The 25049-nt window shown below is 36.7% G+C and overlaps 2 protein-coding genes across 2 annotated transcripts in view; one reads left to right on the top strand and one right to left on the bottom strand.

The window, feature by feature from the left end:
* The window catches only part of CDC73 (cell division cycle 73), a 108612-nt gene that overhangs the window by 44193 nt on the left and 39370 nt on the right, over positions 1–25049 (top strand). The gene's annotated exons all lie outside the window — the stretch shown is intronic.
* On the bottom strand, positions 16879–18147 carry B3GALT2 (beta-1,3-galactosyltransferase 2). Its single transcript, XM_050900584.1, has one exon. The coding sequence runs from the start codon at positions 18145–18147 to the stop codon at positions 16879–16881; it is 1269 nt and encodes a 422-aa protein (XP_050756541.1).

Below are 25049 nucleotides of genomic sequence, written 5' to 3' on the forward strand. Positions count from 1 at the left end.
TGAAACGCAACCAAGTTTCCTAAGAACTATTTTATATTTAAGGTCCACACAACAATTTCGGTGGTTGGCATGTCATTGCCTCAGTCGTGTTTCAAACATTAAATAAATTACTCTCCCTTAAAGAGTTTTAGTGTAAATAGTCAAGCTGATGGAGACCAAGGAAAATCACATACAAATGCTACTTTCAAGAAAATGTGTTGTGTTGAACAATGCTGTGCTCGTTTTCTCAGCGATTATAAATCGTGTACATCTGTGCCAAGATATCTTGTGGTTGTACTGTGTTATACAATAGAACTGCCTGTTTTGTTCGTCATAATAGGTTTTATTTTATTTTGAGACTAAGAACTGCAAATTCAAGAAAAGAAGTGGATGTTGTATAACCGGTCACGCATCTGGAAGTTAGGCATTGCTATGTTGCCCAGTATGCTACTGAACAAAAGAGGGAGCAAGACCTGGAGCCATCTAGCTTTGTTACTGAATGTGTCTGAATGACGTTACGAATGAACATGTCTGAAATCACTGTTCTGTGTAAAACTCGATAGTGTCAGTGTGCTAAGTGTGCTTGTGGCATGCCTGTCAGGTCCTTGAGTGGTTTAAATGGAGGAGTGCCAAGTAAGTATTTCTGAGTATACATTAAAGTGGAGCTTTAGACGTCCAGGGAGCTTTACTTCCAAAAGCTTGAGAGCCTTAAAAATTCTTGGTATGAATTTTAAGATGACTTGCTAGACCTGTCTTGACCTAAAGCTGAATGATATGAGTTTATTTGCTAGCCCTGTGGGTGTCCCTTGAGAAACTTATCTGCTATGTACACTGTGTGCTAAGACTCAGATCCTTTACGATGGTTCAGGTGTCACTCTCATTTGGAAACGTGACCCCAAATAAAAATGTCTAGGCAACTTCATTTGTCGTCTTTGAATTGGATGTCCACTTTCTGCTTGAATCCTGCGCTTAGGAGCATGCCTCAAACCCCAGTCTCATGTACATCTCACTCATGCTACTTACTACTACTTAGTTAAGCCAGAGCAAGTTCTCCTTTATGAGTTTGTTTTATTTTTATAAGTTCTGTACTTTGTCCTTATTGTCAAGGCCCTCTTTGAACATTCTTAAGGACTGTTGTTTCAATTTGTGGACTTTGTTCTGGAGTTGCTATTTTAAAGGTCCACCTTCTTTCCTTCTTGCAGCTGTGGGTTTGTTTTTTTTTTCCTTATATTGAACTCTCTTTCAGTGTGTGGCTGTTAGTGTTTGAATCCAACCAGAGGGTATCTCAGTGTGGCAGACTTTATTCACGGGTGTACAGTTATTACAAGAGTGTGTTATAGGCAGGTGTTCTTTAGTTCTTGCATCAAAATATGTAAGGCAAAGATAGTATTTTGTAAGCACATCAAACCTGCAGAGCTCAGAATTGAGACAGATCTTTGGAGGCAAATGTTAGTGAAATGCTAAGGTAAGAACCCTGGTTCTCAGTCTTTTGGGAGATGGATTATAAGTGATGTCATTCAGCATGATTTCAACGTAGTGCAACATCACTAATGAGAAGGTCCAGTTAGAATAGCAAAATAGGTGATATTTTTAAGCCTTTAAGGCAATTCCTTCTTGCATCTTTTAAGAAGGTAATTGATTAAGGCTGACTATATTTTGGTCTCTAACTTTATGTGATTTTTTTTTTTTAATTGTTCCATCTAAAGCCAGGTGTTAATCTGCCTGTGTCTTTTATGCAGCCACATGCTGTTGCTGTTGAATCTGCATCCTCACTTTCAGGATTTTTAAACGTGTTTTATTTATTTTTGGTAGGACAATCTATAGCCAAAGTCCTGGTTTACTCAGGTTTGCTACTGGTGGTCCTGGATACAGTCTGTTTCAGCATAGGCTTTCTCGTTAGGTAAATGACTGTAAAGACTCTATAATGAACTCTGCATTAGTTATGGCTCACTCAACTAGTGTTAGGCAATACTGATCATACCTTCTGGAATATACCTGTGACTGCGATCTGCTGAGCTGCCATCTGGAGCTATATTTATGTTTTCACTGAGCAATATGCTATTGCGGAAACTACTTGCATCACTGCTGCTGGAAGTGTGGTTCTTTGGTCTTTATTCATCTGAAACTCTCTTAAAGACGCTGCTCAGCTAAGCTAAGTGAGTTAAGGGGAGACCTGCGTATGTATGAAAGTGCATGTAGGTAAGCGTTGAAAGATGTATTGTCTGTTTTAACTTTCATTCACCACTTTATTTTGCCCCTCTTTATTCCCAAAAGGATCATGCGATTTTCTGGAAGTTTTTGGTTTGGGGGTTTTCTAAGTCACAGGAACCTCATAAAACTTTGGGTTAGACTTCATACATGAATATTAACAAAGCATGTTTTTATTTCACCTTAAACTACCATTGCATTTGGCAGACTAATTTTTAGGAAGTTGAACTATTCTGTTGGTTTGCTGCTTTAGGAGACTTAGGATGTATTATTGGAATTAAAATATCTCACTTTTTTGGCTCTTTGAGGTTAAAAGCAGGCGACACTTTCCCTCCCTAAAGGTGTATGAGTGGGTTTTGTGCATAAGCAACAGATATGCTTTTAAAATTCAGTTAAAGTGTGAAGCAAAATTTTGTGTGACTAAGCAAAGTGATGTGGTGATGTGATAAGATTGCTTGTAGTTAACTGTCAGTCTAGTTGCTGTAAATTCATAGTACTTTAGAATATTTTTTTAAATTCTAGGTTTCTTCATAGGGAATAAAAGTAATGTATTTTTTCCCTATAATCACCTAAGGCTCTCTGCCACCTAAGTAAAGTGGGTATTTCCTCATACCCTCCCTTGACCTGGAAGGAAGTGCAGCTGATGAGTTAGAGATGTTTGCTTTCGGGTGGCTTGGTGCTGCCATTTTGCGGAGATGGAGAAAAAGCACTACCTGCCTTTCTCTTTGGGAGCAGTAATTTGAGGGTTTCATTTCCCTGGCCAGCAATTTTCATAAAAATTGACAAAGGCAATAACTTTTCTACAGGCTTTACTGAAATTGGAAAGTAGGTTCAAAACATACTGTGGAAGAAGGGAGGGAATGTTACTGAAGTAGGCTGCTAACAAATCTGTTTCCTGGGGGGGGAAGCCCTCTGCTTTTACTTTGGAATAAGGAGACTTGAGGGCACATCATGCAACAGTATTCATCAGTCCTACTTACTAGTTATCTTTGGAGCAGTTGATGTAAATCAGGCAAACAGATTGCAATATTACTGACATTAAAATGGAATCTAGTTGTCATTAAAAAAGATAACCTGCCTGCTTAATTGTGGTTTATTGTGGTTACTAAGTAAAACAAAAGACTTCTGGATGGAGAGGGCTTTATAAGGCCTTAAGCCAAATATTTTGTAGCTAATAATATATACAATATATGCAGCTATCTCATATTGTTCTATAAAATCTGTTCTGTTTTAGGGTGACATCATATGCTGTAAAAAACCACCAATTTTATAGTAGGTTTCACATGTATAATTAGATCTGGAAAATAATGTTATGAAAAAGCTTCCAAAAATATCTGGACATGAACAGCAGGTGAAATGCAGATTACAGTAGTAAAATACATATTAGAGTACTAAATGGATCATAATGCTATCTTAGAAATTAAAACATAAAGGGACTCTGGACTGCCTGGTATAATGTTACATCTGGTAATAAAGGGGAGTTTTATAGTTGGCTCACATTTCATATGTGAAATTTGAACATGTAAATCAACTTCCTTGTTCATACTGGAAATCTTTTGAAAATTGTATTTACTTGTTTGTTATAGTTGCCATTCAGACTAATGAAAGAATAGCCTAATCAGGCAGTTTGCTCACCTTTGTTTGGATGTACTAAATATTTAATAAGGGTAACTTTCATATGCATGTTATTGTACTATACAACAAAACCACATATTCAGTATGTTTCTTATATTCTTTCCGCTGGCAGTTTTCAGCAAGGCTCTTAATGTCCTTTTATTTTCTTCTCTGGAAAGCTGCCTGTAGTTGGCTTGTATTATCAAACAGTGTGAATTGTAATTCTTTCAAATATGAATGTAGATATTAGATCCTTTTAAACAATGAATACCATAACAATAATCCATACGCAGGGAACATTTTATAGGTGGAAATTTACAATACACATAAAATATTTTCAAGTATTATTTTATCACTCATTTATATGGAGCTGAGAGAAAAGAATATAAACAGTAATAAATACTCAACATCCTCCAGGTTAAGATCAAGAATGTATTAAATTTAAACAGTAGTTACTAGTATACTAATATTTGTGAAAGTTCTCAGTTATGAATAAGAATCATACCTTTAAGGAAATAATGTAACTTTTTCTGATGCCTCTCATAAGTGGAATGAAAATGATTGATAAACCTGACATTTAATATTTGGCAAACTTCAAGAAGTTTCTGCCTTATGTTCAGTAAAGTGATGTTTCGTTAGTGATGCCATATTTAAACTATATTAAAATGCATAGAGATATATTGATACTTCATAAATGTGGCATAACTAAAGAATGTTCACAGCTTTGAGAAATATGTTATGACTTCCCCCCCCCCTTTTTTTTTTTTTAAACAAAAGACTCACTTTGGCTCAAGTAGGCTTGGCCAGTTTCCTCTCCTACCGCATTCCCCAGAAGGAAGCTAAATTAATTCTGTCCATAAGAAGATTAAAAGCTGGTGAGGTGGGCAGATGTTTTCTTTTCTCAAGGGTGAAGGAAGTAGAATAAGGTTCTCTGGCAAGTCTGAAGATGATGGGGGAAAAATGTTTTGCTTCTAGTTAATAAATGCCTTTCTGCAATACGTTGGGGGGGGGGGTTAGTGGGGAGGGAGGGCTCTCAGTCATTTTTAAAATTCTTGTGCTTTATGACATTATCTTGGTGGAGGAAAAAGATGTATTCTGGTTTTATTTATTAATAGTTCGTTCACTCTAACACTGATCCGTAGTGAATTTGTTATACTTCAGTGTAAATTTAGGTATTACTGTGAATTGTATTTCGCTTTTTAATTATTTGGTTTTCACTGTATAATGTTTAAAACTTAGAATTTTTCTACATAGAAAGGTCTATGCTTATAAATCCGAGTTCAGTTAGTTTTCAGTTATTTAGATTAATATTTTAATATTTTTCTTTTCCGTTGATGAAGCCCTGGCTGAAGTCATGCTTACTCCTTATTACCAAGCTGCTGTAGGAGAGACTCATGGTGGACGCTGTGTGCTTTCTAGCAGTATTCACAGGCATTCTCTCTTTGATATAAGCTGATTCTTAACCACTGTAGCCTGTCATCCAGCTGTCGTAGCCTCCAGCCTGCTGCTGGCCTGGGAGTTATTTAATAGTTTAAGTTCACAAGTTATGTGCCTTTTTCACCATCAGATCTTCCTGGATTCCCATCTTGTTTAACAATTTTTTTTTTTTATTTTTTTTTTTTTTTTTTGGACAAATAGACTTCTGGAAGTGCCTTTGCACTCATGCAAATGTTAGTCAAAGAACAACAGCTGTGTGTAGCGTTGGGGGAGGGGGGGGGGAAGAACCCTCCCCTGTGCCTGAAACGCAACCTTTTTTCTTCTTGGTAGCCTTTGAGTCTCAGTCAGTCAGTGCCCTTCAGGGACTCAAGGATCTTCTGGAACTTCTTCCCAGCCTTCTCTTGTAGTTGCTGAGCCCCCCAATACAGGATTTGTTTTAAAGGGTTAAAATCTTAAGTTATTTTTCATTTGTAATTAAACACCTCAGGTCTTTCCAGGGTGAAGCCATTGCTACCTGAGCGTGGCTCGGGGTCATTAGGAAGTTAAGAGTCTTTGACAATCGTCTCCATTTTCTTGTTAAAGCAAGTGCTTCATAGTTCTGCCATTCAGAAATAACCTCTTCTCCTTAATACAAAGGATGATGCAATCTAATATGGCAATATACAAGTATTCCTTAAGGCTATATCTAGATCAAGGCACTCAAGCAAATTAAAGCCAATTACCAAAGTGTACAACATCAACATTCATAAGTTATAATGCATTAAATTGCCATTGGCTGGTGATGTCTTTAGGAATAAAATTACTTTAGTTAGCTGTAGTTTAATTTCCTTGGTTTACAGTGAGTGAAGACCAATTTACTCCTGCATTAGAAAATTCATGTGGGAATTTAAATGCATTTAAATTAATATCCTTTGACTTCTCACCTTTACTCGCATCTTTATAAACCTTTGGATCATTGGTTAGCCCATTAAGTTTGGGAGCAGCTTCCCCAGACTGTCATATGCATTTCCTGCTTCTCTTGTTGCTGAAGTCCCATTTCTTAGTGCTGTGTGCATGTTCACTACTAGCTCACATAGGATTACAGATTTGATCTGAATCAGAGCCACAAATAAAATTAAACTATTGCTCTTCGGTCCAGGTAGTAATGGCTAGATTATATAGAACTACAATGGTATTTATTAACTAGCCTGTAAAGACTGCACATTTTCCAGCATGCACAGTTCAAGATCATCTGGATTTCATGTAAATTCAGTACCTTTTAAAAATTTTCATAGTGGAGTTGTTCTGTGCATATTAAAAAAAAAAAAAAAAGTTGCAGAAGTCTTTTTAAATTCTGGTTTTATTTTGGTTGGCAAATCCAAGGGTAGTTGGTTTTGCTTTCAGTTTTGCCTAGCGTGTTTGGGGTCTTTAAAGTGAGAAGGAAATAGGAAATTAAATTGCTGTGAATGTTTAAAAGAGTGACTGTTTATTTTAGGGCATAGTCACTCCTTTCACACTTCAATTGTCATTACACAAGGAAAAACACTCATTTCCAGTACTTAAACTGGTCAGTTGAAGCCTACCACTTAAAATTCGTCCTCTCATTTACTTACATAAGCTGCTTAGGGCAGAATATTTTCTCTTAGAATTTCTTCGGTGCTTGTCCTGCCTACGTATTTCCCCAGAAGTGTGGCTTTCCTTGGTTTTGCATCTTTTATCTCTCTGTTTAATAGAAAGAGACGTACTATGTAACACTTACTGAAGTGTCTCAATTTTTAAAGTTTAGAATAATGGACAGTAATTACAAAGTATTTCTGCTCTGTTTTTGATATTTTTTCATTTAATGTAGTTAGCAGCAGCACAGTAAATCTATTGATAATTTCTACTCCCATACTGCATATATGGAGGATGGTATAGTCTCAGATTAAAACATCCCTATAGTTGAATCTGTGTAGGTGAATTTCTGTGTTCTATCCTTACATTTTTCAGTAAATGGGGAAGTTCAGGTAACATTTCTGTGAATTGTTGGATAAATTTTTATCAACAGTTTAGGGAGGGAGTATTGGTAGTAACAGGTCCTAATCAACATTTGTTTATACTTACTGGTTTTTTTTAAATCTGTATTGGTACATTGGCAAACCATTGAAACAAGTCAATTTGATTTGGACTAATATAATCTGATGCCACTGGTAAGCGAAGAGTTGGTCTGCAATATATGACCAATTCTCTGAGGACATCTAAAGGACTCAAGCTTATGAGTAAGCTTTGGTTGTATAGAAAGTTCAGAAACTGTAGTTTGGTATTTATCAGAACCAGATGGGTTTGTGTCATCTCTTCTGAATGCGATCTTAAAAAAGCAATGTTTAGGGAATTAATGTTCACTTGTTTAAAACAAGACCAGTTAGAAATTTCTCTGAGAGAATGTTTCATCATTAGCATGTTCTTGAGGTGTTTGGGTGGGGAGGGAGATTCTTACAGGGTTTGTTTAGAAAAATGGTTAGTTTTTGATATTGCATCTTGCAGAGATTCACTTCTAGTGGGTTACCACATATCCTTTTGATAACTTGCGAAAAAGTTTAGCTGTGAAGAGGTAGTTGTCAAAGGGAAGTAGGACAGCAAGAAAAGAAAGCTTTATTGACAATTATAAAATGAATTCCATTTTTGTTGACTTCCCAAAACCCAGGGACAAACTATGAACATGGGTTCTTGTGTCTGTATTGGGTACTGAAACCAAGGAAATGCCAAATTTTTTAGTTGGCTGTGGTGGGAGGCAGTCTCTTTTTTCCTATGGCAACGCATCTCATTGTGATCATTTTTCACTTGAAGTAACTGACAAAGCCAGTGTAAAATATGTTCAGCAAATATGTAAAGCTATTTTTGCCCAAGAGTCTTTAAGTGTCACAGAAAAAAACGGAAATTATCCGGCACCTTGCATTATACATCTGGATATGATGAACAGTGTGAAGGCCAGCTACTCAACCTTCTGGCATGGTTGAATCGGTCCATCTTTTCAGAGCATGAGCACCGTCCAACTCCGCAATTTATCTTAACTTTAAACTGGATCATAGTTGTATATGCTGAAATGACTGTACCAGTGAATATTTTCTTTTCAGCACTTTAAACTGATGCAAGAGTACTTTGCTATATCCTAGCTAGAATATGATACCATGTACTGCTTTCTGCAATTCAGTTGTACATGGGTGGTGAGAAAAAAGAAAAGGCACTTAATGCTCATGATGATGAGTTTTTTCGTGAACATTCTAGGATTCATCTATTCTATGAGTAAATCAAGGTATTATGAATCCAAGTATTATATTAGTACTTCAGGTGCTAACACTCACAAGTCCAAGAGAGTATTCTGATAAGAAATGAGGGGAAAAAAACCCCTTTATTCCACATAAAATCTTTTACAATGAAAATTTTTAATACAAGATTCATAGATATTTTTCTCTTACAGAACTGGAAGAGGTAAAATATTACTATTTGACTGGCTGTCATAAGGAGTCTTACATGCAACAAAAGTAGTGTTTCTCAAAAAGGCTCGATTTATGGAATGTGTGCAGAAGATGTTAGAGAAAGCATGTGTGTAAAGTTTTTTTGATGAATAGGAGGAGGGGTAGGGAAGAAATGTAATTGTGTACTTTATTCTAGTTTTTCCATTCCGCTCTGCTAGCACGAAATTTTGACAATAAATCATTCGAACTGTTTAACTTCTACTAATAGAAAATGAGGAAATGGTGGAAGGGAAAAAAATTTAAAAATGGTTGAGGGACCCAGACAGTGCATTTTTTAATGAATATGGCAGCATTATATTTTGCTCAGGCTTAAAGCCCCCAAATTATTGGCAGAAGGCTGTCATTCCTTTATTAACTTTAATGAAAGCTGGGTATCTTAAGTTGTTTGCAGCATCCACTTCTCAACTGAATTTTAATTAGAAAGAAAATCATACCTTTGCCGGATGTAGCAAGCAAAGTTGCCTGCTTTTAAAAAGGGGATAATTCACAGCTGGATAGCATGAAGTATTAACTATGGCTTTTAAATCTGAATAAATTATAATTTTTGTAAAGTAAAAGAACTGTGATTGTCATTCTTCCTCTAATTATTCTTTTTTACCATTTTGAGAATTCAGGAAAAAGATTGGCTTTTTTAAGTAATGTGGTTAACTTCCAAAATAGATAAACCATCTCAAATTTGGTGAAATGATGGAAGTGATCTGCTGCATCAACTTTTAAAAATCATTTCAGATTTGAAAGACAGAATTTTCTCAGGACATTAATAGAGGCATTATTGAAAATACTTCTCTGTTGGAGATACATTTATATAGGAACAATGTGGTTTCTGTGGGCTTGTTGGTTGGTTTTTGGTTGGGTTTTTTTTTCCCTTTGGTATGCCTCAGTGTGCTTACAGCATAAGCTTTGTAATTTGCTTTTTGAGGAACAGATGTGTTAGTTGTCCCCTCAGGTATGTATATGATATTTACTTTTATTTTAAAGTCTTAAGTAACATTAAGAGTACCTCTGAATTGTAATCTTGTTTCTTTAAATTATTGGGACATAAAAATGTTACCCTTTTCTACATTAAAAAACAATAAAATGCAATACTTTAAATTATTCAAAGGTGATACAATGGGAAATTGGTTATTCTCTTGATTCAGAAGGCTGGATAATTGAGTTGAATTTTTATGTCTACAAAAATCAATGCCTAGGTGGACTTTGGAGGAATGCCTATAAAAAGACTGGCATTTGCATTAAGTGGCAGTACTAAATTTTTGACTGGGTCACAGATGGTGTCTTCCAATGTTTCATTTTTGTTTTATCATCTTGCATCAACCTATACATTACAGCACAACAGGCTTAAATTATGATGTAGATTTTTTTTTTTTGTATACTAAATTCATGTTTCTTTTGGAAGTGACGACAGTGGCATAGAAATCCTGAATGAAACGTAGAATCTCTCTTATTCTCAAAATACTTCTTAGACCTCAGCTTGTTTAAATGCAGGGTATGTTAAATATTTCGTAAAGGCAGTGAGCAAAGTTTTTGTTTTCCTTGGTGACTTGTTTGGTATTTTATTAACAAAGGATTTCTTGTGGCAGTTGGTTTTTCTTGTTTTAAACTTTGAGCTTACTGAGATGTGGGAACACTTGGCCTTTCCACAAGAAAAGATGCGGTGGGGTTGTGGTTTTTCAGGATTGGAGAGATTTGATGTTTTTATGATGGCATGGATGTTTTTAATTTTTAATTTAATGCAAAACTTTAAAAAGTGTTAACGGGGAAAGAACCGGGAATACTTCACTTTTTGAGGAGTTTATGTTGAAAAGATTAATCTCTTACATCCTTGCCAGCATGGCTATTTCCTCTAGTCCGATTTTTGTCATCTTGGGAAATTTTAAACATTTAAGGATTTTGCACTGTTCTCAGTTTCTTCATCTTTTTCGGTTGAATTAATTGCAAGACAGTATCAAAGTTGGTATCCTTAAAATGTTAGGATGAGAAACGTGTTTCACACACTTTGCTTTCTAATGAGGTAAAGAAAGAGACTTCTCCATTATGCCCACACTGAGCATCTGGGACATCAGAGTGAGTGGTTCACCGAATATTCATATTAAACAGTTGAAATGTCAATTAATATTAGATAAAGCTAAATGGGCTAAAAGGAAACGGATGCGCTTGTTCTGATGCACTTGTTCTCAGAGGCATACTTGTATATTCTTCAGTACACTTTGGCCTGCAGTGAGGTAAAGCAGCTTGCAGTGTTTCCTTATTTTAAAAAGTGTATATTGGTTACATACTGATAAAGATTGTAGAAAAACACCAGTCTCCTCCTCCTCCTCTTCCTCCTCTCTCGGGCAAATGATACCTGGAAGATATCGGCAGCAATTCAATTCACTCTTTAGAAAGCGTATTCTTCTCTCAGGTGTTCCCAGGCAAATGAAATCCCTTTGAGAAAAATCCCGTCAAGGATTTTAGCAGTCTTGACTTCTCCGCCCTGTACACAACTGTGCACAACTTAAGCATTCAAATGGAAACCTTTGAGAGTACGTAAAGCTTTAAGCCATGAGTATTCCCTGTGCTGGAGGGACTTTTTTTTTTGAGAGTAATAATTCGAGGTTACTGTCTCGGTCAGAACGTTTTGACCACAAGCATAGTCTTGAGAAAAGCGAAGGAAATGGTTCATACCCTGTGGTTTGAGTTATACAGCCATTAGCTCATGAACCAAAATGCATCATTACTATCATCCAGTTAGTGTTATCATGAAAACTGTCAGATTTAAATGCTTAAGAGAGCCCTTGTACCTGTTGCCATGGTAATATCAGAACGGCAACGAGGTAGTTTTCGTCCATATCCCATGTTCAGCTAAATTCCTTTGCAGTCATTTAACTGTGAAAGGAAGGTACCACGTTGTACTAGGCTAGATTTCTTTTGAGTTAACCAGGGACAAATGAAGACTGGAATTAACTCTTTCTTTGAAAATGTAATGTAAATCCTAGATACAAGTGATCTGATTTTCTTTGCTTTTGGTTTGACAGTGCGCCGACAGTCCTATACGTAAAATACTCTCTGTGGAGTTACTGACCTGCTGTTCATGCCATCGTGTCATGTCTTGTAATTACTTTGGTTCAGGCCATAATAAAAAGCATGCACTGCAGTCACAAACTAAAAATTTTGTTAGAAGAATGGAGTTACCTAATAGATTTTTATTTTCTCTGGAAGGGGAGAAGTGCAAACACTTATCACTAGAAATTCAGATCCTGCTTTCTAATTTGGCCTCACTTTTAATGCTTTCCCTTATCACTGAGCCTGCCCTATTTTTTTTTAACCTGTGTAGTGTTGATCAGCTGCTGCGTTTTTAGTTTCACTCTTCTGCTTTCTGACATTCAAGAGCTTTTTTAACTCACCTGCTGTAAGAAGCTGTTCTCCGCAGCCCTCCCCCAGCCTCCTGCCCCAGCAAGCCTTTGACTTCACTCTTGCCGTGGGTACAAAGCAAAGACAGTGTTCTCTCCTTTCTGACCTACATTTTCACAGTGCAGCATTGCATAGCTGGCGGTGCAGCTTCCCTGCCTTCCTCGTTCCTCCCCGTGCTCCCCTGGCAGAGTGGCTAGGTCTTGCGAAGCAGAGCTGGAGAAGGGAGGTGGGGCTGGATGGGCTAGAGATGGAATCTGTGCTAATACAGCAAATGCCATGTCTGTTAGATACGATCTGCAGTCTGAAATTACTGTGGTCAGCAAGGGTGAGACTGCGTGCCACCCGAATTGCATGCTGTTTTGGAAGAATAATCTGAAATGAAAAGGACAATAATGCTCTTAAAATTTGATCAGTGCAGTTATCGTAGTATAATTAAGTAATTGTCCAATATTTATTTATTTGTGTTACTTGACAGCATAGAAGGGATTGAGAAATGGGGTTTAAAATTGGAAAAATATGTAAACAGGTACTGATGCTTTTGCAAGTCAGTTTCAAGTCTGTTCTTGCTAATAGCATGAGTGTAAGAAGTAGTAGTTTCTATATTAGCATCTTCCCTTTCCCTTTCATCTCCTCCTAGGAAGTTTTCACACATTGCAATGAGTATTCATTCAAGAGATAAGATTTTCTTGCAGTGTGGGATTATGTAGGTATTTTAGATTGAAGTATGATTGGGGATTGTGTTAACATATCAGGAAAATTAGTAGGGATGGGAGGACAGTCTAAAGTAATGGCTTCTAGGTGCTTCCCTCTCCTCCAGTGCCTGATTTAGCATGGATTTTGAGACAGTTAATGCATGTCTTAACATGTTAATATATTCCGAAAGTATTTTGTAAATATGGACTGACACATTTTATATTACTGCATTGCAAAAAAAAGCAAATTTTAAATTAGTATTCTAGTAAGGTTAACCTGAAAGCCAGTCTGTCTCATCTCTTCTAGATCACTGCCATCCTATAATTTTAAATTTATAGGACATAAAAATAATTTATAACATTTAAGTGAAGATCTTAATGGACACTGAATTTTCCCTCAGACCAATCACTGAGGCTTGGAAGTACCTTTACCTGTAATTTTTTTCAGACTAGAACAGATCGTGAACTTTACCCATGAAAAATTTGTCAGTGGCTGGGGATAAGATCAGTTGTATTACACCAGAATCTCTAGTTGTGCATTTTCCATGCTCAAATCTATTGATGTGTGACCTGCAAATATCCCACATCACTGATTTATTTGGAAATGTGAAAGGAATAGTTTTGTTGTTGGTGAATAACAGCTTTTTGTGGGACTTCATTTTGGTCATCTAGTATCAATGTGTAAATCTTTATTTAGTTGAGAGTTAAATAGGGAAAAATTATGGAATTTGAATTTCTGATTTTTTGTTACCATGCTTCACTTTTCTAAGATTTTTCTTTGCCTTAATGATGGTACTGATGACGTTGCATTTTTTTTTTCCTGTAATAAATTTTGAGTCGTCATGACTTTTTGTATTTGTTTTCAACCTGAAGCACACCAAGAAGTAAAAACATTTAAGCAAATATTATACAAACTGCTATACCTCAATGAGTAAACTAGTTATATCCTATTTTTTTTCTGCATTGCAAACATGTTACACTTTTAGATACAAGCTTGTATCCTATTGCTAATAAAAATGCTTTTTTTTTTTTGTCTTGCTTTATGGGGAAAGGAAGTGAGGGAACTTGTCAAAGATTTTAATGATATGAATAATTATTGCACTATTTTTAACTGAACTGGTTTTATATTCTAGTAGAGTGAGTAAATAGCTTAAACACAAGCTGGAAAACAGTAAAAACATTCAGAGAATGGAATGTAGATCTTTCATTCCGTAACTGCGTATTTCATCATACAAGCTGTCCCTCCTGCTTCTGAAAGCTTTGTAACGAACTGTGCAAAAAACCAGTACTTGGATACAAATGATTTAAGTAGTCTTTGGCTGTCTTGATAATGATTCAAATATATTCACACTCAAACTTTAATACAAATTTTTAAAAAGTATGTTAGACCCTTAAAAGGGCATTAAAAATGGCTTTTTATTTAACATCTTATACTCCTCACTAGTATTTTAACTAGCAAGAAGTTTGATATACTGAACTCGTAAGCATTGTACCGTAATTCTGCCAAGCTTGGGCAGATCGGCATCATGCATGGGCTCCAAAGTGGAGTACCCAAGAGGTTGTTTGGCTGCCAAACTTTATGATTCAAGCGCCAAACTATTTAAGGTTTAGTTATTAACCTCTTGGACTATACCCAGAAGCCACTAACAGCATTTTGAACTAGCCAGTTAGTAAAATCCAAGTAGAGTACATTACACTCTAGCTTGAAAGTGCTGAAGGCAAGGAACAGTGTTGAAGTCCTCTCCAAGAGGATGGACTGCGTTCTTGGCCAGCATTACTCAGGGAGAGGCCACTTACGGGATTGTACATCTTCCAGAACTGAATGCCCTTGAGTAGTAGCTGGCTTTCAACACTCGCTCTGGTTGTCTAAAACTTGCACTATTGTGTAAAGCTTAATTTAAGCCAGGTAGCTTTCAGCTGGGATATTAACTGTGGCCTGTGTTAGCTGGAAGGAAGCAGGCAGATTGAGTGTGAAGAAAACTACAAACAAGTGTTGAAAGAACACTCCAAAGACTTTTTCCTAATGCAGCTTGCATCTCTGTGTCACATGAACGCCAATAGTCATCACATAAACTAAGTGGATGCACTTTCAATCTAGTTGGAGGAATCTCTTCTGCAGCGAGTTACTATTTTTACACACATTTACTTTGCCCAGAAACGGACATTTCTACAATTTGAGGTATCTTGGAAATGCACAAATGTATAATTATCATACCTCAAATACAGCAGATGACAAAATTTAGTGGAGGATCACCAAAAAAATGGTGATGAGCAAATTTCCATCCCCACTTTCAACAGGAGCTCCTAGAATTTCTTCAGAGGGCTAGTCCAGTGTAATACAGTCTGTTCATGTGTGTAAGTTCCTGCATACAGACAGCCTTAGGGCTGCTGAGAGTGCTCAGTAATATGATTTGTCTTTTCATTACAAAGGAAAAAAACCTGCTGTGATCTCTGTATTGTGCATGGTATGAAAACTAGGCTTTAAGAACTACGGAACACTAGAAAAGTCAAGTAATGCTAAAGCTAGAAATTGATTTCTTCCTGAGCAGCCTTCCCATAAGAAGTGAAGTCTGAAGACCATAAATATAATCAATTTTATTAAATAATAAAAGTACATCAAATATTTGTATTTTATCCAATTAAAAAGTCCCAGTCAAACAGAAAACTAATCACAGTTCCATCATTTGCTGCTAAATCAGAGGCGGGTATTGCTTACCCTGGCACTGTGACAAACAGTAATAACCTGAATCTGACACAACTCTGCCGTAAGTCCGTTGGAAAATAAGCTTTAAAAGTTCTGTTAGAAAACTGGAAACGTGTAAATAGATTTAACCTACTTCTCACAATTTATTTTCAATGGTACGTGTTGTGGCTTTAATTTTTAAAATTGCTTAGATTTTGTTCTTGCCCATATTGCTGTCTGGAACTCTCAATCTTACTATGACCTAGTCTTTCCCACCTATAAAGTAAGGTGTGTGGCTTAATTTTCTCTAGCAGACCTATTTTCACTTGACTGGTTGGGTTTTTTTTGGTTTTTTTTTTTTTGGTAGGCAGGAAAGAGCAAAATCAACAAAGACTTGGTTGGTTTTCTCCCTCTTTCCACGAAATGGAATATTTTCAAGATGGTGGTGAAAGACTTGAAGTTCCCTTTTGCATTTCTGATCAGCCTTTGAGTTACCTTGAAGTTATGTAAGGAAATTAATAGCAGATTCAATGAATTTGCATGAAGATGCCAAGATGAATGTTACTTGGCACCAGATTTTAAGAGCTCACCCTATGACTTCTAGAGAATTTAGTAACTTTTAGTCAGCTCTTTGAGGAGAATCTAGTTGAATGTACGGTTGAATCTAGAACACCACTTGCATTTCTGAAGGTGATGTACAAAGCGGCAGTCTTCTGAACTTTGATTTCAGTTATCCCTCCTTCCTAACCAAAATAAGCAACCTTCCCAAAACTGGACCTACTTTAAGGGCGTACTTTCTTAGTGTTTTAGAGTTCATTGGTAGTGTCTTACTAAATTGTAGATGTGACATTGCTAAATGTGTTGTACATTAAAGAAGCGTATAATAATTTTAATGTGGTATTTGAAGGTAAAACTGATCTGCCCTTTGTGCATTTCCTTAGTTTTTAACTTTTCATTTTATAGCAATTCTAGATAACAAGAAATCATTACACTGAAGAGAACTAGAGCTATGAATGCATTTTTAAAAACAAAATTTTAGTGTGGAAAATATGCTTGATTATATTTTATTGGCACATAAATCAGCAATTGTACCACCAAAGTGTGCATGCTTATTATTGCACATTAACACAAAAATCCTTATATACCATCTTCTTTTTTCCTCAAATTTGCTGGGAAAACCTTTTGGTTATAATTTCATAATATTAGTGTTATCAAGAGCTATACTTTTTTTAACTTAAAAAAATAATTTTCAGACTCCACTATGTGATGGGGGATCAACTAAAGGCTGTCCCATTAAGCTCATCCATTTTCACTGTACATGCGTTCAGCGGTATTTACAAATTGCACATGGAGTACATTTGACAGAGGGAGCGTTGTCCTTCTAGTGCAGTTTACGATGGCGATACCTGCCTGCTTTTTCTTTCGCTGCATTGGCACAGGCATTGTGCTTATTTTGTTGTAAGTGGTTCCAGTATTTGATCAGTTCACTAGGTTGGAACTGATGGGAGGTAATTAGGTGGCTATATTTACAGCTGGAGTAAGAAACTCGCCAGTGATTGAAGACAAACTCATTGGGTGGAGGCATAGGGTCAATTCGCAGCTTGGCAAGACAGATCCCCACATATACATCCTCTAAATGTAAACGTCTGATGCTTAAGGAGACTTTAAAGATTTTTTCTGCTAAATCTCCAGAAAAAACATAACCAGTTCCAGAGCAGAATACAGGATAACGTTCACTTGGATACAAATCAGGTGGCATATACCACTTACTATCCTTGTTCCTATTAGGTGCATAACCTCTCATTAAATAACCTGTAAAATACTTGTGCCTTGGAGGAAGTTCTGGTTTCAGAAGCTTGTGTATTAAATATTCAGTATTGACAAACATATCACTGTCAGTTTTCATAACATATGGAACATGTGGACAGTAAGATGCAACCCAGTTCATTCCCATCAGAGTTTTAATGGTTAAATTATAGTAGGTGTCTAAGTATTCTTGTTGAATGATGTCATGGTACTGTCTGCTTTCCTCTAGTATGGTATGCTGGAGGTATCCATTTGTCTTGATGCTTAACCCCAGCAAAAAAATACGAACAATTTGGATGCCAGGTGTCAGGCTTTCGTTACCCCAGGTTTGTCGAATAGCTTGTCTAGCTTCCACCTGGCCTGGCTCTGCAGCTATGAGCAGTATTAGAAAAGGGGTCTTCTCCTGGCACTTCTGAGGCTCGTTGATGATGTATTTGAAATGATAGGAAGTCGGATGCCCAGTACCTTTCTCGTTGTAAATACTTCCATTGGCACTGAGGGTATTTTCCAAGCCAGTTACTCCTTGCGGTGACAGATCCGTGTTGTTGGAGTTGGTGACTGTTTGAGGCCTGAGCGTCTGAGGTACGGCGTCTTTCCACACGTTCCTTAGAGAGCTGTGGTTTGTATCGCTTTTTGTAGATCTAAATCCTCGTATAGTGTAAGCCATGGGATTTTCTTTGAATCCAGCCCTGCCTGGCAGCCAGTCGTGATGATTAAAGAACAGAAACATAGCAAAAAGAAACACAAGAGAGATCAGGCCAATGAGATGGGTGCGAAACAGAGACCTTTTGGTATTCCAGGTCATCTTTGCAAAGCAGCAGTGTCGTCTTCTCCACTGAAGCATGTTGTAAGAATCCAATGATGGGATATGAGACAATGGACAAGCAAAATGCTTTTCCAATTGTTTTTGAATCTACCGCTATTCTTTGGTATTCATTTTCTTTTGTTCATGTTGAGTAGTTGTCTGCAAATGGCTCGCTCTGCAAAGATTTAAAAAAAGAAAATCAGAAAACTTTAATTTTACATGCTCATAATATAAAAGTTTACAATGAGAAACTAGATATAAACATAAAATTGAGTTCAATTTTTTTTTAAAAAAACAGCCCATGTTAATATAAACAAGGTTTGATTTATGCTAAAAGCCAGCCTTGTTTTATGACTAAAGTTAACTTGATTTGTTAGCTTTTAAAAAATGCTTTTTTCATGGTAAAAGTTTTGATAAACATCCTGGGTACCAAAGATAAAAAGGAAAAAAAAAAAATTGATCATGTTAGCAGAAAAAGTGTGAAGTAGACATAAATAGGTTCATGTATAGTGACTGTGAAATCCTTGTACAGTGTTTGAGAAGGACTGAATGAAAAGGCCTTGATACCAGATGGAAGGTTTATTGGCATTAATTAAAATTGATTTGACATGCAGAGGCTAGTACGGCTCACAGTTTAAAAACCCTTTTTGTAAAATGGTCATGTATTGGTGGTGGGACAGACGGCGCAAGGTTGATTATGGCAGAGTTGTGTTAGTCACAGTACACTGCTTGGCCTGTTTCCACCGGCCCCGACTGTGCTCAGAAAGTCAATGAGAAGATGCACCTGTCAAAATTCATTGTCAGGGTCCAGTAACCTCACTGCACAGCCCTCAGCTGGTAATGCAGGGTAACATTTTCGGTCACCTTTCAGGCACCTTTAACCTTCTACTCCACAATGAAGGAAAATATTGAATGGAACACTTGGCTGTTGTGCGAGGCTCATATGCAGCTGAACTCAAATGAAGCTGTTGATTTTTAGTAGGCAGAGATCTTGGGTAAATGTTCGTATTAACTGTGAGTAAAATTGCACAGCACTAAGTTTCTGGCAAACTATCTGATGAACGTGGTTTTTGTTTTTTTCTCTGTAAATGTATATGTAACTACTATACTTCTGGTACCATACGAAAATTTCAAGTATTGTTACCAGCAGCTGTAACTGTAGGAAGAAGTGCCAAAGTAGTCTGTGCTTCATTTTCTCTTAAATTTTTTTCATATTCAAGAGCAGAGTCAATATGGCAGCTTCGTGATGCTGCATATTAAAAGCTGATCACATCATCTCATAAATGAACCTTTCGCTGAACAGTAGCAATTCATTTGTGATTTTCAATTTGCTCTAATTTATTTCTGGGCCCTAGGGTTTTGTATAGGAAAAAGGATGACAGCTGAACAAGAGTCCATAGAAAATGCTATTTCTAATATAAAGGTGTAATTTATTAATTGCTTTTCTATCTTCTAAAACCAATATTTGGATTAATTTCTGCATTTAAAAACTAAGAGACATGTTATGTGGGAAATTACAGGATTTTACATTGTAAGGAAGTAATTTAAGATGAGATGGCAGTTGAATAATATATTATTAAATTGTATGTGTGTGACTTAACATTCAATCTGCCTGGTTCACATAAGGGAAAATTTGCATTTCCAAAGGGTAGGGAGAGACGTATAACTGAGCTTTATTTTAATTACTGTATGTCAGTTTATGTATAAACAAAATAACGTGTATGCAGAAGATGCCTCATTCACAGTATTTGGAAGCAAGGGGGAGGTAGTACCGCACCGAGTGGGAATTGTCTCTCTTGCTAACCTCCACTAGGAGGAGCAAGTAAGTGGGGATTTTAACTGCGGTTTGTGACAACGTAGACGTGTCTGAAGAGGCGACACTGCTCCTTCCTTCTCTTTCTGAAATAGCAAAATATTTGCCTAGTGATCTATTAAGCTCTTCCCGGTCGTTGCGCTGTTACACAGCATTCATGAATCTTGTTTTCAAGCTCACAAAGTATTTCTGATTTTTTATTTTTTTTTAAACTGCTCGGGACTGATGCCACTTGCTGGAGACTGAGCTATCTTTCTAAAAATTATTTTCCAATCTGCAGCTGTTAAACATGTGTGTTGAAAGTATGTAGCTTGAGAATTAACCTCAAATTCCACACTACTGTTTCTATGCTGCTTTGACTCAGACATTATCCTTATGTAAAAGAAAATAAGCCCCAAATGTGGAAGGCTTATGTTTATCTAACCACTTGCACCTGCTTTTGCATGCTTAGAAAATAAAAGCCTGCCCTCAAAACTAATAATTTTTAGTTTCTCCGCAGTGTGCGGTGAGTTTTATATGAACACTCAGCTATTTGGGAAGAATATCTCTGCATAAGCAAACATAAATGTCACTTCAAAAGGTACCCTAGATCTCAGGGAAATTAATTGTTTGATACCAGTTTGGAGGGCACCACTGGGAATATTTCATTAATTATTGTTCCATTGCATGCATACGCAGTTTAGGAAGAAAGTCAAAACCAGAATTTCATTAATGTGGAGTAGCAGCTAGAATTCAGATTAATTTTGTCACACTGAATTGTTCCACTTCTAAAACTGCAGTCATTAGATGCAAATACTTCAGCAAATCTGCACTGCACTACTGTTCTGTGTGTAATTTTTAATTGAGGTGGTGTTTTGTTGTGTACCTACTTTCATATGGCAATAGGTGAAAATAAGAATCTTAAGTTATGGAAATATTTGTGTAAACTGAAAACTGTTTTCAGGTATTCTCTTTCCGTGATGCACTGAGAAAGTGTCCCAGAAAAGGCAGTTGTAATGGCTGAAACATTTTTTTTTTTAATTATTTTTTTTAGGCTGCATGCTTACATTGTGCACACTAAAATAAGTTTTACAGTGAGGGACAGAACTAGAATCATAAGAAATTTAAAGAGTCATTTCTCACTTACATATTTCCTTGATTTTTCAAGGTGGGAGTTTCCTAGAAAATCTTCAATCTCTGTTTGCCCTTTAAAAAGGCGTTGTATGGATAGGGGAAGGACCCACATCTATTTCTCAGCTTCATAAAACTATTGACTGAAAAAAAAAAAAAATTACTTTGTATCTCATTTTCTTTGTAATTCAAGTGTAAAATATTTCAAAATATACAATGGGTATTAAGCATTTGAAATAAAGCAAATAGCAATTGCACCTTTAGAAAAAATACCATGTGCTAGGATGCATTGTTTAAAAATAATGTAAACAATTGTCAATGTATATTAAAACCACCAACAGATAGTATCATAAAAATATTATTTTCTCTCACTTTAGGGTTAGAGTATTACTGCTTTTGCCCAAATATTTAAAATTTCATTTCACAGAAAGCTTATGAACAGGCACCAACCATTGGCAGTAGATAAGAAAACTGAAGTATAGCAAAAGGTCTCTATACAATCACCTTGTCCTCTGAAAGTGTGTTGTTGCATGTAACTCTGCAGTTTGAAGATATGATTTATAATAGTTCTACTTCATTTTTGGCACTTGACTGTGCAGTCAATGATGCATTATCAAATGCCAAATATATAAACTGTGAATGCCTCTTGAATTTTTATTTGTAGTCTGTGCTCTGCTGGTGTTTCGATTCCTTGTACTTTCAGTTCTGCTCTGTAATTATAGCTTTGCAGATTGAAGCATTTGACTTCCTATTCACACGTCCTGGATTTTCATATTTTGATTAGCTGTGTGGGCAAACTCTTCTAATTAGAGGGAAGAGTTCGAAAGGCAGCCTGAGTCGGTATTCTGATAAACAGCAGCAGCAGTTGCATATTAGGCCTCACATAATGTGCCTGAGTCCACTTACAAACTGTATTAATCTTTTGCACAAAACAGTACTCGGGTTGAGGTTTGATGTGCAAGTTTTTAAATGTCAGATATGAAAGTCGCACCACTAGCTGGGCATGCTTCTGCAGGAGTATTGCCTGAGGGTAGATTTTTGTTTGTTTGTTTTAAAAGTTCTGGAAAGTGACTTTGTCTTCTAAATGTCTTAAGTGATCTGAAATCAGTGACTGTTGTATGTTGCATCCTTAGGTATGTGAACTCTTTCCAGTTGCAGTTGTTTTATTGCATGTTAGCATTGCCTTGGGCAAAGAAAGCACATTTATATTGACATCTAATGATTTGTTATAGCTTATTGGTAGATTCTGCAGATAAACACTTTCTTTCTGTGGTGTATTAAATTGCTGTAGATTTAGGTCTTAAATTTTTATTGCAAATATTCATCTTGTTTGTTTGCCACTAGTGATGAAGTATTTAAATTTCAACAATAAATAGAAATGAATAGCAATTAGATGGAATGTCATTTAACAATGCAAGTTAAATAGTCAGTGTTTTCATATCAAACAGAAATTGTAATGATGGCATGAGATAAGTTACATGCTCACCATTTTGAGTGTATAGTGTTTGAAGGTTTCCTTTTGGGATGTCAGGGGAGCCTGATGTTACTCGTAAAATGTGGTGCCTGATTGCACTGCTGATGGTTTAAATCATGTCCAATCTTTTGCACACTCCCAGTTTATCCTTGGCTGATAGTAGGCTGATGACATTTTGCTTGTGTTTCGGGGGGAAAAAAGCAAGTGTAAAAAGGTCTGAAGGTACTTTTAAGATAATGAAATTTGACTGCATGGTCTATTTTGATGGTTCAGTGCTCTGTGTGTCACATCATGGACATTTTACCAGTGCTTTAAGATTACTTCAGCTAAGGATTCATTCTGACCTAGTTTGAGAGGATTTCCAGCTGTTTTTTCTATATTGGAGGGGTTTGATTTTTTTAATTTCTCAGTTAAAAGCAATCATTACAGTAGCCACATTATCCCTTTAATCCCTCCTCTCTAGCCACACCAACCTTGTGCAGACTAAGCAATGCATTTAATAAGTGTAAGGTAGTGACATTGTGCTGTGAGAGGAAAACCTGCTAGAATTCTTTCTCCCTGTTCACTTTCTTCCTGTTCAGAGACATGTTATCTTAGGGCTCTGCAAATTCAGAATGATCATTATCTGTAATGGCTGAAAAGGTAACAGACAATCGAATGAATATCACACACAAGGATTTGACATACCTTCCTTGGTCAGGCCATTTATGGTGCGAGGATTATACCCACAGAAAATAGTTTTGGCACGCCATCACTTCAGCAAAAAAGATGCTATCGAACATGCGCACATCCCCCAACAGTCTGCTTCCTGCGATTGCTTTTCACAGTATCCAATCTGTCCATCTGTCTGCTCGTTGCTGTGTTACCTTCCTTGCTCATAAGTGTTGTCCTTGTATTGGGGCTTTTTGTTCATCCTTCAAACAAAAGGACAGTAGTTCTCGTTTCTGTTCTGATCGGGGCAGTCTGGCATTCGGGGCCGATGTATTGGAGCTTTTACATCTGGTGTTTCCCTTGTCGGACAATGCAGTGCTGTGTTCTCTTCTCCTCAGTATCCATATTTCTAATGGTAATGTTAGCAGGGAGTGCTAGCGCGTAGTGGTTCAGTTGCCTTCAGTAATAGGATTTCCCTCTATTCCTTCCTTCATTGTTGCTAGGCAGTAATAGAAACGGTTTTGAGCTGTTTTAACCGAGGATTCTGGTCTATAAAATCCATTCTGTAGTTCTTCAGCTGCTGCACAGGCAGGCAGCAGTTTAAATGTGGGCTTTGACAGATGCTGTCTTCTGACAGAGCAGAATTTAACGTCATTGCTTGGCTGAATCCCACGTGATTGTTTGCATTCATTTTGACTAATCCAAAGGCAGCCAGAAAGCTTTACAGGCTCTTGCTCCTATTTGATAAATGATACATACTCAGTTCAAGCACAATGATAGGTGAATAGTATAAAAATTGTATGATTATTAAATGAATGATTGAGGGTTTTTTCAAATTGTTTTCACTTTTCCTTGACACTGTAACTTATGATTCTCTAGGGGATTTTTAATGCTAGACATTCTATTCCCGTATTCCAAAAGCTGTTCTGCAGTGCAAAGGAATTATAAGCATTTAAATACCAAAGCTTGATTTAACCCATTTCGCTCTCTTCGAGTATAAATCTTTTGTGCCTTCATGCCAAAGAAAAAATAAAAATGTATTTCTTTGCTCATACTTCCTTTACACATGCTTACTCTATAAAAGCTGCTTTTCGTAATCTTCGGTTAGTCAATTAAGCTGGGCGACACTAATGTATAAGCACATGCTGTTAATGGCTTTCTTCCTTGGTAAAGGTCGAAGTCTGGTCTTGCAGAATCAGGGGCACTTGATTTCAATTATTGATGGATCTAAAACGTCCTTTGTTTGTTAGACACACCTATATTATAGAATTTGTCTTTCTGGTCCTAATGAAACTTGTGTTCCTTTCATTCCTGTCCTTTCAATGACTGACCCTTGTATGCTGAAGCATCTTATTATATTTACTATATGTTATAAATAAAATATCACAATAGATAGCTCAGAAAATAGAAAGCTACCAGCATACTTACCCAAGTATTTATTACTCACTGTGTTTGTCCACTCTATCTTGAAAAGTTAATGACTAACTCTAGACTGGTGTCGGTTGTGGGGTTTTTTTGTTTTGGGGTGTGTCATGGTTTAACCCCAGTCAGCAACTAAGCACCACGCAGCCGCTTCCCCCTTCCCCTTCCCAGTGGGGTGAGGAGGAGGAAGGAGGAAAAAAAAGTAAAAACTCGTGGGTTGAGATAAGAACAGTTTAATAACTGAAGTAAAATATAATACTAGCAATAGTAATAATGAAATATAATAATAATGATAGTAATGAAAAGGAATATAACAAAAAAGGAAGGGGGGGAAGGAACAAAAACCCAGTGATGCACAATGCAATTGCTCACCACCCGCTGACCGATGCCCAGTTAGTTCCCGAGCCGCGATCCGCGCTGCCCGGCCAACTCCCCCCTGTTTATATACTGGGCATGACGTTCCATGGTATA

This window comes from Gymnogyps californianus, chromosome 8 (assembly GCF_018139145.2).
Source record: "Gymnogyps californianus isolate 813 chromosome 8, ASM1813914v2, whole genome shotgun sequence".
NCBI lineage: Eukaryota > Metazoa > Chordata > Aves > Accipitriformes > Cathartidae > Gymnogyps > Gymnogyps californianus.

Bases quoted from the DNA above. Each gene is read 5' to 3' on its own strand.
- B3GALT2 (XM_050900584.1), bottom strand. From the start codon at position 18,147: ATGCTTCAGTGGAGAAGACGACACTGCTGCTTTGCAAAGATGACCTGG.